The sequence below is a fragment of the Scyliorhinus canicula genome, chromosome 5 (assembly GCF_902713615.1).
Source record: "Scyliorhinus canicula chromosome 5, sScyCan1.1, whole genome shotgun sequence".
Lineage (NCBI taxonomy): Eukaryota > Metazoa > Chordata > Chondrichthyes > Carcharhiniformes > Scyliorhinidae > Scyliorhinus > Scyliorhinus canicula.
Genome location: NC_052150.1, coordinates 189,378,529 through 189,392,815, shown reverse-complemented (window position 1 = coordinate 189,392,815; position 14,287 = coordinate 189,378,529). Strand labels below are relative to the sequence as shown.

The window sequence follows — 14,287 nt, the reverse complement described above, 5'->3', positions numbered from 1 at the left end:
GGGATGAGGTGAAGAAAAAACTACTTTTTCTGCTGTTTAAATCAATTGGTACTGTATTTTTCAGTCCCCTAACGTGGAAATATGAAATGCTTCATTTTCAGATGTAACGACAGACGTATCGGTCGATATTGTGAATGCAGCACTGATGAAGTAAATAGTGAGGATATGGATTTTTCATGTCGAAAAGATAATGCATCTAGTACCTGTAATGACAATGGCGATTGTATCTGTGGGGAATGTGTCTGCAAAAAGAGGGAAAATCCTAATGAAATAATCTCGGGTGAATATTGCGAATGTGATAACTTCAATTGTGACCGATCCAATGGAGTGATTTGTGGAGGCAAGTATGCAGCAGTGAATTTATATTTCCATATGCTGGTTTACTGGTTTTCATATTTCTTTGCAACTTACTTGACATTACCCTTCTATAATGGCCCATTTTCAAAATTTTCACAACACCTACATTACATTTCCCTAAGGTGAAGAATTTCAGTAGCTTTAAAGTATCATGATATATTTAAATGCATGTTTCTCATAATTTTTTTTCACTTCCAGTTCATCTGGCCGTTACTCAGTTCTTTTTTTTGAAAATCTTTTTATTGGCTTTTCTCATATTTACAAACAGTTGTTGCTTATGAACTTAGAACGTACGCGCAAAAAGAGGACATTCGGCCCATCGAGTCTGCACCGACCCACTTAAACCCTCACCCTAGCCCCGTAACCCAATAACCCCTCCTAACCATTTTTTTGGGGTCACTAAGGGCAATTTAACATGGCTAATCCATCTATCCTGCACGTCTTTGGACTGTGGGAGGAAACCAGAGCACCTCGAGGAAACCCACGCAGACACTGGGAGAACGGGACTCGAACCTGGGACCCTGGAGCTGTGAAGCAACTTTGCTAACCACTGTGCTACCGTGCTGCCCATTGTACTGCAAGAAAAGCCGCCTGATGTTCGCTGTGAGCTGCCTACCCTTGACAAAGCCCGTTTGGTCCTCTTGGATTGGATTTGTTTATTGTCACGTGTACCGAGGTACAGTGAAAAGTATTTTTCTGCAAGCAGCTCAACAGATCATTCAGTACATGGGAAGAAAAGGGAATTAAACAGAATTCAAGAAAATACAAGAAAATACATGAGAATACATAATAGGGCGACACAATATATACAATGTAACTACATAAGCATTGGCATCGGATGAAGCATACATGGGTGTAGTGTTAATGAGGTCAGTCCATAAGAGGGTCATTTAGGAGTCTGGTGACAGTGGGGAAGAAGCTGTTTTTGAGTCTGTTCGTGCGTGTTCTCAGACTTCTGAATCTCCTGCCTGATGGAAGAAGTTGGAAAAGTGAGTAAGCCGGGTGGGAGGGATCCTTGATTATGCTGCCTGCTTTCCCCCGGCAGCGGGAGGTGTAGATGGAATCAATGGATGGGAGGCAGGTTCGTGTGATGGACTGGGCGGTATTCACGACTCTCTGAAGTTCCTTGCGGTCCTGGGCCGAGCAGTTGCCATACCAGGCTGTGATGCAGCCCGATAGGATGCTCTTTATAGTGCATCTGTAAAAGTGCATCTCTATAGTGCATCTGCGACCACTTCTGGTATGCAGCCCTCCAGCCTTTTGGCCAGGATCTTTGCGAGTATTTTCGCATCCACGTTCAGTAGTGAAATGGGTCTGTATGATCCACATTCCATCAGGTCTTTATTTTTTTGAGATATTAGTTAGATTGTGACTTGCGTTGGCGGCAGGGTGCCCCCTGCCAGCGAGTCCGCGAACATGTCCCTTGGGTGTGGGGCCAGGACTGGTGTGAATTTTTTTGTAGATGTCCACCGGGAGCCCATCAGGTCCCGATGCCTTCCCCGCCTGCATGGAGCTGATGCTTTCCATGATTTCTCCCAGGTCTGTTAGTGCTTCCAGCTCCCCCCGTCTTTCTTTCCCCCACCACTGACCGTTCCAGTCTGTCTAGGAGCTGTTTCATTTCCGCATCCCCGCCTGGGGGGGCTCGGAGGTGTACAGTCCCCTGTAGAAGATCTTGAATGCCCGATTGACCTCCTTTGGCTCTGTTACCAGTCTGCATTTTCTATCCTTAACCTACACTATTTCCCTTGTGGCTGCCTGCTTTCTCAATAGGCAGCCAGCCTTGTCTCCATGTTCGTAGAAGGTCCCCCGTGTCTGGCGGAGTTGGTACACTGCTTTTCTAGTGGATAGCAGGTTAAAGTCCATTTGCAGCTTTTTCCTCTCCGCCAGCAGCCCTACGGTCGGAGCCTCGCAGTACTTTCTATCGACTTCCAGAATGGAGTCCACTAGCTGTTGCCTGGCCACACCCTCTTCCCTATTTCTACTTGCCTTGGAAGCTATGATCTCTCCTCTGATCACGGCCTTCAGTGTTACTAACGTAATCGCCTATGGCCTGTGATATTTCTTGGCAGAAAGCCTCATCAGCCAGGAGATCAGTGTCCAGCCTCCATGTGGGCGCTGGGCCCGGCCTGTCTCCAACCTCGCATCCATATAATGTGGAGCGTGGTCAGAGATAGCGATCGTGGAGTAGTCCGTTCCCGTGATCCCTGGAAGCACCGATTTCCCCACTGCAAAGATGTCGATATGGGTGTATACCTTGTGCATCTGCGAAAAGAAAGAGAACTCTTTTCTCACGGGTGCAGGAACCTCCATTGGTCCACTGCCCCCATCTGTTCCATGAAGGCCCCTAGTTCCCTAGCTATGGCAGAATTTTCCCCCGTTCTGGGGTTTGATCGGTCGGTCAGTGGGTCCAGCACACAGTTAAAGCCCCCCCCCCCCCCAATAATCAGTCGGTGTGTGTCAAGGGCGGGGATTTTCGCCATGGTCTTCTTTATGAATTCTGAGTCGTCCCAATTGGGACTGTACACATTCACCAGTACAACAGGTGCCCCTTCCAGGACACCGCTGACCATGACGTACCGTTCCCCTGGGTCCGTAACTGTCTTGGTTTCCGTAAACCTCATCCTCTTGCTAATTAATATTGCTACCCGCCTAGCCCTTGTCCCATAGCATGAGTGGTACGTCTGTCCCACCCAGCCCTTCCTTACCAGATCCTTCTCCCTCAGATGCGTCTCTTGTAGGTAGATTATGTCTGCTTTTAGCCTTCTTAGGTCAGCGAATCCTCTGGATCTTTTCACTGGACTGTTGAGTCCCCTTACGTTCCAGGTAACAATCCTGGTGGGGGGTTTCTGACCCCCCCCCCCCCTCCCCCCCCCCCCCAGGTCCTGTGGGATCACCCATACATACCTGGTGGACGCACCCCTGCACTCCGGGGTTTCCCTTTGCTAGGCGGCTGTCCAAAATGGCCAGCGTCACCGCTCTCACCATGGTGTCGGCGCTCGGGGGGCACCCAATGTGGCCACCAGCTGTGTGTACGCCACACGGGTGCGCCCCTGTGTTCCTGAGTCTCCTTCTGCCCTGATGCCCTCTCGAGTGGCTGTTTGCGGCACCCTATTGGTTCCTCGCCCTGCTCCCTGTCCACCGAGGCCTATGTCTGTACTGCCTCACTATCTTGGTTTGCTTCTCTTTTGTCTGCGTTCTCCCCAGACTCCTCTTCTCCCAGCCCCTGTCCCGTTGTCCTCTCCCTGCATTCTCCACACCCCTACACCTCGCTCTCCTCCTTGTGCCAGGCGCTCCCCCTCCCCTTAGAGGTGTGCCGAGGCCCTCCTTCCTTCCTGCCCTCCCGTGCTGGCCCTCCTCGTTAGTACGGTGGCCCTCCTCCCAGTATTCGCCCAGTTCTGGCCCTGTTTAACCTTTCTTCTACTGGCCCTTGTGTCGCCCTCCTGTTTGCTTTTCTCACCTCAATTCCATCTACATTGAGGGAGGAGACAAGCTCTGCAACGAGACAGCACAGTCCTGCGCAATAACACACATGTGCCCAGTTCATGAGTCCATTGTCCTTGTTTGCGGTCTGTCCTCTGCTCTTTGTTCTGGTTTTCCCTTCCTTTTCTGTCCCCATGTCTTTCATTGTGGTTGTGTGTGCTCCTCCCCCAGCTTGTTCGCTCTCAACGAACTCATCAGCCGCCACTGGGGTGTTAAAAACAGCTCTTTTCCCCTCAAATGTTACCCAGAGCTTGGTTGGATATAACATCCCAAATTTAATCTTGCTTTTGTGCAGTGCTGATTTTGTCTTGTTGAATTCAGCCCTTTTTTTTGGGCCAGGTCCGCCCCAATGTCCTGATACACCCTTATGGTTCCTTACCCTAGGGTTGCTCTCACTTCCTCTGCTCCTCTGCTCTCGCTGGGTCTGCCTCCTGCTTCGGGTTTCCTTTTGTTCTTGTTGGTGGGGTGGGGTGTCCTTTCCTTTCCTTTCCTTTCTCTCTTTCCTTATTTATTTATTTACTTTTATTTTCCCCCCTTTTCCTTTCCTTTTTTCCTCCCCTTTCCTTGTCACTTCTCAGGAGGGTTTGGGAGAGAGGTTTCCTGGTGCAGACCGGAGTCCCTCTTTGTCTCGCCGCTCATCACGTGGTCACCACTGGTCCGTTGGGATGGGATATCTCTCTCTCTCTCTCTCTCTCTCCTGGTCGTTGGTTCCGCTCCCGAGCGCTTGTGTCTGTGGCTTCACGGTCTGGGCTGCTGCTTTTCTGTCGCCCATGCTGTGCGCGGGGGGGTCAACTCTCCTCGGCCACTTCCGAGTCTCCGTCTCCGGTTCCTCCCGCACCTTTTTGACGTTACTCAGTTCTGTTGTGGCTTGTTATTGTTTGAACTCATAATTTGACACTTGGATGTGTTGAACTTCAGCTGCATCCAACTGCAACTTGGAAAGAAAGCCTAGAGCTTTTTTTTAAAGAAATTTTGAGTACCCAATTCATTTTTTCCAACTAAAGGGCAATTTAGCGTGGCCAATCCACCAACCCTGCACATCTTTGGGTTGTGGAGGCAAAACACAGAAACACGGGGAGCATGTGCAAACTCCACACGGATAGTGACCCAGAGCCGGGATGGAACCTGGGGCCTTGGCGCCGTGAGGCAGCAGTGCTAACCACTGCACCACCGTGCTGCCCCGAGAGCTTCTTTAACCTTGTGCTTTTAAGTATTTCCAGTACCATTCTTCCAATTTAGGGAATTATTTCTGCACCCTCTATTAATTAGAAACTTAACATAATTTTGTTTTAAATTTGAAGGTTTTAAATCTCTATTAAGCACTTGAAAATGGACTTCAAAAGCCATTACTTGTAAAAATATGAAACAGCAGGGAAGCCTGTTTTTAAACTCTACTAAGCCCAAGTCTTTGCATCTTCTTTTAGTTGAAGTTCAAACCTAGGAATGTGACCATGTTTCTCTGTCACTCTCTTGCGCAATTTTATATATTAAATATCCCAATACATTGCAGAAAGGAATATTAAGACCCAAGTTTGTAACCATAATTTCCCCAAGGCAAATTCACAATATCTGCTCTTTCTCCCAATTCTCTTAACCCAGCAGGCAACTACTGCATTTCCCATAGAAGTGCACCTTAACCAACTCAACCGGGTATTTAATATTGCTCTGTTCCAAAAGTATGTCAACATGGCCGAGGTGAGGAGGAGGTCTGTAAAGCAAATGTTTGGAGATAAATTTTAAAACTTTTCTGAATTGTGATCTTTTACAGGAAATGGTATTTGTAAGTGCCGCGTGTGTGAATGTTACCCCGGCTTTTCTGGCAATGCCTGTGATTGCTCCTTGGATAATTCGACGTGTATTTCAAAGAATGGGCAGATGTGTAATGGGAGAGGTACATGTGACTGTGGTCGCTGCAAATGCACTGAACCCAAATTCCAAGGATCTGCCTGTGAAATGTGTCCAACCTGTCCTGGAGTCTGTATAGAACACAAGTAAGTATTTAAGTGATTGAAAGATATATAATCCAGTTTTACATAACTTTTGTGAACAATAATGCTTAATTCCCTCACCTATATTACGTTTAAAATCTGGGGGGGAAACTAGCAATAAATATCACGACAGACATGTATTCTACAAGTATGTTAAAAGAGAGCAGCTAAATTAAGCGCTGGTTCCTTAAGAGATGAGACTAGGGAAACCAGGAAATGACATACACTTTAGACAAGCATTTTCTATCTGAGTTCACAGTAGAATACACAAAATGCAGCCTATTAACAACAGAAAGGCAAGAGGTGGGGAAGAAAAGGGAGGGAACTCCTGTGGTCGAGTGGTTAGGATTTGACACTCGCCACCGCAACCAGGCTTTGATTCCCAGCCAGGGTATGAAATTTTCTTCAGCCATGACCTTAATTGAATAGTAGAGCAGGCTTGAGGGGCCTCAAGAATCAGTACTATGATCTCAGCTACTTATAATCTATATTAACGACTTGGATGAAGAGACCAGATTAATGTATCTAAGTTTGCTAGGATACTCGTGCTCCTATTTCTTACGATCTTGAGTGCTGACAAACTAACGGGACTAAAGGCTGAGACGTGCCCGGGACCTGATGGCATCTTTCCTCGGGTCTTAAAGAAAGTGGTTGCAAAGATAATGGATGCATTGGTTGTAATCTCCTGAATTTGGCTGGATTCTGAAAGTACTCCAGCACCCTGGAAGACCACAAAAGTATCATCTCTATTCAAGAAAGTAGAGGGACAGAAAGCAGAAGTTAGAAGCCAGTTAACCGAGTGCCTTTCATTGAGGACTGCAGCCCTCGGTCAAATCCAACCTGGCACCGCACTGTAGGAGAGTATTTAAATGAGGATTTTTTTTTTGGAAGAAGAAAAATATTAAGAGGCAGCTCCCTGTAAATGGCTGGCTGGCTTTGTGGGGTCGAGATGCTGGGGGTGGGGGAGAGGAGCTGATTGACAATCCACAGGCAATGCATTCCTCCCGAAAATGCTTTGGTTTCCTTGGCGACGGTTGCTGGAAGTCAGCCCCCCCCCCCCCCCCCCCCCCCCCCCATCTCCACCCTGCACACTATACAGTGCATGCGTATCATGTGATCCTTTGCACGGTCTCGCATCGAGGTGCCTGTATTGGGATTTTTTTTAATCGCATCGAGGGTCGACTACAGTACACAATCATCTGCATACCTCATCAAAGACCTGTACAGCATTGGAAATTGTATGATGTGATGTGACGCAATTTTAAAATGGTTGCTCTTTGCATTTGGTTCTACAATGCTCTCTGGGAGTCCAGATTCCATCCTTAATAATTTAAAAGCATATAGGTAATTTAAACTGTGCTGCATTGTTCCCTGTGCAGTATTATAGAATTTTTCATAATTAGATTTACTGAATGTTTGAAACTTAATTTGAAAACACCCACTCATGATGTACATCTATGTATCAGTGTTAAATTTGCATTTTTCATTCCTGTTTTAGATTTGCATTTCAGATTAGTAGCCCCATTTTTTCTTTGACATGAAAATACCAATTTTACTGCGAGAATACTGATTTTTGGTATCTGGAATATTGATTTATGCTGGGAACGGTTGGCAGCTCTGCCTACTAGTTACATCCTCAAAAAACTCTAATCTATTTGTATTACCAAGGGGGAGTGAGTTCCCCATGGTAGGCTCTTCAGAAAGTCGAGGGGCACGGGATACAGGGAAATTTGGCTGTCTGGATACAGAATTGGCTGGCCGAAAGGAGACAGCGAGTGATTGTGAATGTAAAATATTCCGCCTGGAGGTCGGTGACCAGTGGTGTCCCACCGGGATCTGTTCTGCGACCTGTTGTTTGTGGTTTTTATAAATGACTTAGATGAGGAAGTGAAAGGGTGGGTTAGTAAGTTTGCCGATGACACAAAGGTTGAGTTGTTGATAGTCCGCGAGGTTTTGCTGCAGCTTTATAAAATCCTGCTTAGACCACACTTGGAATTTTGTATCCAGTTCTGGTCGCGTCATTATAGGAAGGATGTGGATGCTTGGAGAGGATGCAGAGGAGATTTACCAGGATGCTGCCTGTACTGGAGGGCATGTCTTATGAAGAAAGTTTGAGGGAGCTAGGGCTTTTCTCACCGGAGCGAAGAAGGAAAACAGGTGACATATTAGAGGTGTACAAGATGATGAGAGGCATGGGTAGAGTTGCTAGCCAGAGACTTTACCCCAGGACGTAGATGGCCGTCATGAGGGGACATAATTTTACAGTGATTGGAGGAAAGTATAGGGGAGATTTGAGGTAGGTTCTTTACACAGAGAGTGGTGGGTGCATGGAATGCACTGCCAGCAGAGGTGGTGGAGTCAGAGTCATTAGAGACATTTAAGCGACTGTTGGACAGGCACATGGACAACAGTAAATTGAAGGGCAATAGATTAGGTTGATCTTAGATTCGGATAAATGGTCAGCGCAACATTGTGGGCCGAAGGATCTGTACTGTGCTGTACTGTTCTATGTATATTGCCTCCCTGGTGCCAGGGTCAAGAATGTCGCTGAACACAGGACATCCTGAAGGGGGTGGGTGAACAACCAGAGGTCGTAGTACACATAGATAAGAACAAACGAACAAAGAAAAGTACAGCACAGGAACAAGCCCTTTGGCTCTCCAAGCCTGTGTCGACCATGCTGCCCGTCTAAACTAAAATCTTCTACACTTCCTGGGTCCATATCCCTCTATTCCCATCCTATTCATGTATTTGTCAAGATGTCACTATCGTCCCTGCTTCCACCACCTCCTAAGGCAGAGAGTTCCAGGCACCCACTACCCTCTGTGTAAAAAAAACACTTGCCTTGTACATCTCCTCTAAACTTTGCCCCTCGCACCTTAAACCTATTCAACTTTTCATCATAGCTAATGCCCTCCATACCAGGTAGCATCCTGGTAAATCTCTTCTGCACCCTCTCTAAAGCCTCCACATCCTTCTGGTAGTGTGGCAACCAGAATTGAACACTATACTCCAACTGTGGCCTAACTAAGGATCTGTACAGCTGCAACATGACTTGCCAATGGGCTAAACAGCTTGTAATGCAGAATAAGGCCAGCAGCACGGTTCAATTCCCGTACCGGCCTCCCCGAGCAGGCGCCAGAATGTGGCGACTAGGGGCTTTTCACAGTAACTTCATTTGAAGCCTACTTGTGACAATTTTTTTTCATTATACTCAATGCCCCGGCCAATGAAGGCAAGCATGCCATATGCCTTCTTGACTACCTTCTCCACCTGTGTTGCCCCTTTCAGTGACCTGTGGACCTGTACACCTAGATCACTCTGACTGTCAATACTCTTGTGGGTTCTACCATTCACTGTATATTCCCTACCTGCATTAGACCTTCCAAAATGCATTACCTCACGTTTGTCCAGATTAAACTCCATCTGCCATCTCTCTGCCCAAGTCTCTAAACGATCTAAATCCTGCTGTATCCTCTGACAGTCCTCATCGCTATCCACAATTCCACCAACATTTGTGTCGACTGAAAACTTACTAATCAGACCAGTTACATTTTCCTCCAAATCATTTATATATACTACGAACAGCAAAGGTCCCAGCACTAATCCCTGCGGAACACCACTAGTCACAGCCCTCCAATTAGAAAAGCATCCTTCCATTGCTACTCTCTGCCTTCTATGACCTAGCCAGTTCTGTATCCATCTTGCCAGCTCATCCTTGATCCTGTGTGCCTTCCCCTTTTGTACCAGTCGACCATGAGGGACCTTGTCAAAGGCCTTACTGAAGTCCATATAGACAACATCCACTGCCCTACCTGCATCAATCATCTTTGTGACCTCTTCGAAAAACTCTATCAAGTTAGTGAGACACGACCTCCCCTGAAACAAAACCATGCTGCCTCTTGCTAATACGCCCATTTGCTTCCAACTGGGAGTAGATCCTGTCCTGAAGAATTCTCTCCAGTAATTTCCCTACCACTGACGTAAGGCTCACCGGCCTGTAGTTCCCTGGATTATCTTTGCTACCCTTCTTAAACAAAGGAACAACATTTGCTATTCTCCAGTCCTCCGTGACATCACCTGAAGACAGTGAGGATCCAAAGATTTCCGTCAAGGCCTCTGCAATTTCCTCTCTAGCCTCTTTCAGTATTCTGGGGTAGATCCCATCAGGCCCTGGGGACTTATCTACCTTAATATTTTTCAAGATGCCCAACACCTCGTCTTTTTGGATCTCAATGTGACCCAGGCTATCTACACACCCTTCTCCAGACTAAGCATCCACCAATTCCTTCTCTTTGGTGAATTCTGATGCAAAGTATTCATTTAGTACCTCGCCCATTTCCTCTGGCTCCACACATAGATTCCCTTGCCTATCCTTCAGTGGGCCAACTCTTTCCCTGCCTACCCTCTTGCTTTTTATGTAAGTGTAGAAAGCCTTGGGATTTTCCTTAACCCTATTTGCCAATGACCTTTCATGACCCCTTCTAGCCCTCCTGACCCCTTGCTTAAGTTCCTTCCTATGTTCCTTATATTCCACACAGGCTTCGTCTGTTCCCAGTCTTCTAGCCCTGACAAATGCCTCCTTTTTCTTTTTGACAAGGCCAACAACATCTCTCATTATCCATGGTTCCCGAAATTAGCTGTATTTATCCTTCTTCCGCACAGGAACATGCCGGTCCTGAATTTCTTTCAACTGGCATTTGAAAGCCTCCCACATGTCCGATGTCGATTTACCCTCAAACATCCGCACCCAATCTAGGTTCTTCAGCTCCCGCCTAATATTGTTATAATTAGCCTTCCCCCAATTTAGCACATTCATCCTAGGACCACTCTTATCCTTGTCCACCAACACTTTAAAACTTACTGAATTGTGGTCACTGTTCCCGAAATGCTCCCCGACTGAAACTTCTACCACCTGGCCGGGCTCATTCCCCAATACCAGGTCCAGTACAGCCCCTTCCCTAGATGGACTATCTACATATGGTTTTAAGAAGCCCTCCTGGATGCTCCTTACCAACTCTGCCCCGTCTAAGCCCCTAGCACTAAGTGAGCCCCAGTCAATATTGGGGAAGTTGAGTCTCCCATCACAATAACCCTGTTGTTTTTACTTGTTTCCAAAATCTGACTACCTATCTGCTACTCTATCTCCCGCTGGCTGTTGGGAGGTCTGTAGTAAACCCCCAACATTGTGACTACACCCTTCTTATTCCTGATCTCTACCCATATAACCATGCTGCCCTCTGAGGCATCCTCCCGTAGTACAGCTGTGATATTCTCCCTAACCAGTAGCGCAACTCTGCCACCCCTTTTACATCCCCCTCTATCCCGCCTGAAACATCTAAATCCTGGAACGTTTAGATGCCAATCCTGTCCTTCCCTCAACCAGGTCTCTGTAATGGCAACAACATCATCGTTCCAAGTACGAATCCAAGCTCTTAAGTTCATCTGCCTTACCTGTAATACTTCTTGCATTAAAACATATGCACTTCAGGCCGCCAGCCCCGCTGTTTTCAGCAACATCTCCCTGTCTGCTCTTCCTCAGAGCCACACTGGCCCTATTCTCTAGTTCTCCCTCAATGCTTTCACCTTCTGACCTATTGCTCCGGTACCCACCCCCCTGCCATACTAATTTAAACCCTCCCGTGTAACACTAGCAAACCTCGCAGCTAGGATATTTATGCCTCTCCAGTTTGGATGCAACCCGTCCTTCTTATACAGGCATTTGAAACCTGCCCCGGAAGAGCTCCCAGTGGTCCAGATAACGGAAACCCTCCCTCCTACTGTTTAGCCACGTGTTTAGCTGCTTTATTTTCCTATTTCTAGTCTCACTGGCATGTGGCACAGGATGTAATTCCGAGATTACAACCCTTGAGGTCCTGTCTTTAACTTTCTGCCTAGCTCCCTGAACTCCTGCTGCAGGACCTCATTCCCCTTCCTGCCTATGTTGTTAGTACCAATATGTACAACGGCCTCTGCCTTTTTGCCCTCCCCCTTCAGGATTCCCGCTACCCGTTCGAAGACATCCTGGACCCTGGCACCAGGGAGGCAACATACCATCCTGGAGTTTCTTTAACGTCCACAGAAGCGCCTATCTGTGCTCCTGACTATAAAGTCCCCTATGACTATTGTTCTTCTGCGCTTTGACCCTCCCTTCTGAACATCAGAGCCAGCCGTGGTGCCACTGCTCTGACTATGATGCTTTCCGCCACCTGCATGCTCCTAAGTGCATCCAACTGCTGCTCCAACAGAACCATAAGGTTTGTGAGGAGCTCCAGTTGGGTGCACTGTCTGCAGATGAAGCCATCCGGGACGCTGGAAGCCTCCCAGACCTGCCACATCTCACAGTCAGAGCACTGCACCCCTCTAATTGACATTGCGTCAATTAACTAGTAAATTAAACTTAATTTTTTTTTAAAAGTTACTATTAACTATTTGTTTCCTAGCACTAGATTTCTACTATAAATGTGAAAGCTAAATACAGTACTCTCCGATCTCTGGCTTAGATACCCCTCTAAATTATAATTATGTTTAATTAGTTTAACAATGCTTATTTTTTAAATTTAGTGTAGATTCCCAACCAGCCAATCAGGTCACAGCTTTACTGTGATGTCACTTCAGTTTTCCCCTCCACACAATTTGAAAAGGTAATAAAAATAAAAATCACTTACCTTCCCAGGTTCTCAGATGCTCTCTGGTTCTCTCCCTGCAGATTAAAAGTTACAGGCCGGAAGAAAGAACAAAACGGTAGCGAAAAAGCACCTTCCCCCACTCTGCACCAAATTACCTCACTGCATCAAATTACCAAGTTCCAATTCCCACACTGTATGTGTCTCACTCAGGCTGTGTCTCCTTGACATGCGCAAAGCTTCAAAGATACTAACAACATAGACAGGAAGAGTGATGAGGAGGCCCTGCCGAAGGAGTTCAGGAAGTTAAGGCAGTAAGCTAAAAAGGCAGGACCGCTACGGTTGTAATCTCAGGGGTACTACCTGTGCCACGTGCCAGTGAGGCTGGAAATAGGAGGATAATGCAGCTAAATATGTGGCTAAACTGGTGGTGTAGGAGGGAGGTGTTCAGATTTCTGAACCACTGGGATCATTCCAAGGCAGGTGTGATCTGTTCAAGAAGGACGGGTTCCATCTAAACTGGAGGGGCACCGATATCCTGGCTGAGAGGTTTTCTAAAGTCACTCGGGAGGATTTAAACTAGTATGGCGGGGAGTTGGAACCAGAGCATTAACTTAGAAGATGTAATAACTGAAGGGGAAATAGAGAACAAAAATAAGAGAACAACATCACCCTGTCTGCTCAAATGCAGTGGTTTGAGGTGTACTTGTTTCAACGCCAGAAGTATAGCAGGTAAGGCAGATGAATCTGGAGCATTTATTAGTACTTGGAATTATAATGATGTGGCTATCACAGAAGCAGACTGCTGGAGGACACCTCTGAGGGCTCATACAATGAGGCAATCTGGGTAGAACTCAGGAACAGGAAGGGGGGCAATCACAATGTTGGGTGTTTATTGCAGGCTCCCCAACTGCCAGCGAGAGATAGAGGAGCATATAGATAGAGAGATTTTGGATAGATGCAAAAGTAACAGGATTTTTTATGGTCAAGTATTTTAATTTCCCTGATATTGACTGGGACTCACTTGGTGCTAGGGGCTTGGATGGGGCAGAGTTTGTAAGGTGATTCCAGGAAGGCTTCTTGATGCAATATGTGGATAGTCTAACTAGGGAAGGGGCAATACTGGACCTGGTTTTGGGGAATGAGTCGAGAGAGGCAGTTGAGGTTTCAGTAGGGGAAAATTTTGGGTGTAGTGACCACAATTCCATAATTTTTGGGGTTCTTTTGGATAGGGATGAGGGTAACCCTCGCGTTGAGGTATTAAGCTGGGGAAAGGCAAATTACGATAACATTAGACAGGAATTGAAGAATTTGGATTGGGTGCGGCTGTTTGAGGGTAAATCAACATCAGACATGTGGGAGTCTTTCAAGCAACAGGTGATTAGGATTTAGGAAAGTCACGTTCCTGAGAGAATGAAGGATAAGTATGGGAAGTTTGGATAAAGAGGGATATTGTGAACCTCATCAAAAAGAAAAAGGAGGCTTTTGTACGGTCTAGAAGGGTGGGGACAGTCGAACCCTTGAGTATAAAGAAAATAGGACGGTACTCAAGTGGGAAATTAGGAGGGCTAGGATGGATCATGAAAAGTCCTTGGCAAGTAGGATTAAGGAGAATCCCAAAGCTTTTTATTCATATGTAAAAAGCAAGAGGGTGTCCAGGGAAAGGACTTAAGGACAGTGGGGGGAAATGTGTGTTGAGTCAGAGGAAATGGTTGAGGTACTAAATGAATACTTTACATCAGTGTTCACCAAAGAAAAGGACTTTGTCGAAGATGATTCTTGGGTAGGTGTGTGGACAGTCTGGGTCATGTTAACATCGAAAAGGAGGTGGTATTG

At 46.6% G+C, this 14,287-nt stretch overlaps 1 protein-coding gene across 3 annotated transcripts in view; it reads left to right on the top strand.

Moving 5' to 3' along the window:
- LOC119966494 (integrin beta-1-like) overlaps positions 1-14,287 on the top strand; it is a 130,661-nt gene that overhangs the window by 97,286 nt on the left and 19,088 nt on the right. For all 3 annotated transcript variants that reach the window (XM_038798275.1, XM_038798273.1, XM_038798274.1), the window contains exons 12-13: positions 102-340; positions 5,606-5,828. In XM_038798275.1, the coding sequence (XP_038654203.1) occupies positions 102-340; positions 5,606-5,828 (462 nt within the window). The remainder of the gene's footprint in view (positions 1-101; positions 341-5,605; positions 5,829-14,287) is intronic.